Genomic DNA, 1,683 nt, shown 5'->3' with positions numbered 1-1,683 from the left:
TATATATATATATATAAGATATTTCTCAAAGTTTTTCTTCTTTATCTCGTTTTACTAAGACGAACAAGCTTCGAAGAACTCCATTAAGTTAGATTCGTTTGTTTTAGCCAGATCAGCGGGTCCCCTTCAACACCTGCGAAGATGGCTCGCAATTGTTCCGAAACGATTATGCAGCTGGATGGTCAAGAGCAACCACCGGTCGAAACGGAGCAGCGACGAATAATAGTCGAGGCCGTTCGGAAGTTCTCTTCCTTAACAAAGAGCTCAGCATCTCGCGCCGTAAAACCCTTCTTTCCGGTTCTAACGAAAACTCCTAAACCAGCGTTGCGTCCTTGGCCGAGCGTTACGAATATCCAACGCCCTGCTCAGATATCATCGATTCCGACGCCTGCAATTCCCACGACTGTTGTTGAAATCGAAGATCCCTGGGCGAAGAATTCATTCAAGAGTCTGCATCGTCGACCTTCCATAGATTCCGAAGGACGACCTAGCGTTTCATCGCAGAGCGAGAAGAACCAGGAAGATGTCATAAATTCAGCATTTGCGGAAGAGAGAATGAATAACGCATCGAACATTTGTGACTGCGATGACGCTGAGGAAGATGATGATGATACGTGGTATGGATCTTCACATCGATCTCGATGCACACGAGTCTCCTGTCAGCAATCGTTTACTTCAGAAACGGTCGATATGTCTATGATTAGTGACGAACCAATTAGTCTTTCGAGCATCAAGAATTCTTCGAAATACTTGATAACGAGACGAGACCGGTCGATCAGCGATTCCAGGAAGAAGAAGAGTATCCTCCGGTCAAGATTGTCTGGCAAACTGTCGAACCGCAGAAGAACCACCGATAGTATACCCACAATGAGCACAATCTTGAGTCAGACCTGGAGCTCGCCGAACCTGAGTAACTTGGAGGAGCAGACAAAGACTGCACAAAATGTCAAAGTTGGTTCTTCTTCTTGTAAGCAGGAGGAAAATCAGGAAGATTCTAAATTATAAATAATGTAATATTTCGGAGGCGATGCTTTTTTAATATTTAAACAGAGATATAAAACTTGTGACAATCTTGAAGAAACTTTGCTAGCAAGATTCCTTCGCAGAAAAATTACGTCTTTGCTAAACTATTTTCAATTACTATATACTTGTTCAACAAATTATTTGAAGTGATAGTAATAGATATACAGTTATATTTTTTGATTGACCAGCATAAAAATGTTCTGCCTATTGATTTCATTTAATTATAATTGTGAGCAAGTATCAGCGCTTATTCGTGAGCGTTAGATTTATGTAAATATTGTAAATATTATTAGTAAATATTATATTACATGTATTGTCATAGAAATAAAACAATTGTGTTATTATGTATTATTTTTTGAATAATTTATTTATGAATTTATTTATGATGTAGATATGACAACGTTTACACGGCTTAATTTACGTTGAAGCTATAACGTCGATGTAAAATTTGTTAAATTAAAATTAAAATAAACTTCAATTTTTTAATTTAGATTTTTGTTTTATGAGTTTAAGATTTAAATTTAGAAATTTTGGAATTTTAAAAATTTATTTTAATATACAATATTTTTAAAAATAATATTTCGTCGATATATTACTGTATTTTGGCAAAAACTAGCAGCAGTGGCAATACGTAACGTAAAATGTGCATCATAGATGGTG

General features: G+C 36.4%; 1 protein-coding gene across 1 annotated transcript in view; it reads left to right on the top strand.

Annotated features, from left to right (window-relative positions):
- LOC108686701 (bestrophin-4-like) overlaps nucleotides 1-1,046 on the top strand; it is a 10,580-nt gene extending 9,534 nt beyond the window's left edge. Inside the window, exon 10 of the mRNA XM_018192134.1 lies at nucleotides 108-1,046. Within this exon, the coding sequence (XP_018047623.1) occupies nucleotides 108-1,005 (898 nt within the window). The 3' untranslated portion in view covers nucleotides 1,006-1,046. The remainder of the gene's footprint in view (nucleotides 1-107) is intronic.
- Nucleotides 1,047-1,683: the final 637 nt, after the last annotated feature.

The sequence above is a fragment of the Atta colombica genome, unplaced genomic scaffold (genome assembly GCF_001594045.1).
Source record: "Atta colombica isolate Treedump-2 unplaced genomic scaffold, Acol1.0 scaffold189, whole genome shotgun sequence".
NCBI classification, from domain to species: domain Eukaryota; kingdom Metazoa; phylum Arthropoda; class Insecta; order Hymenoptera; family Formicidae; genus Atta; species Atta colombica.
The sequence above is the reverse complement of the archived record's forward strand: the minus strand, read 5'-3'. Positions and strand labels throughout refer to the sequence as shown.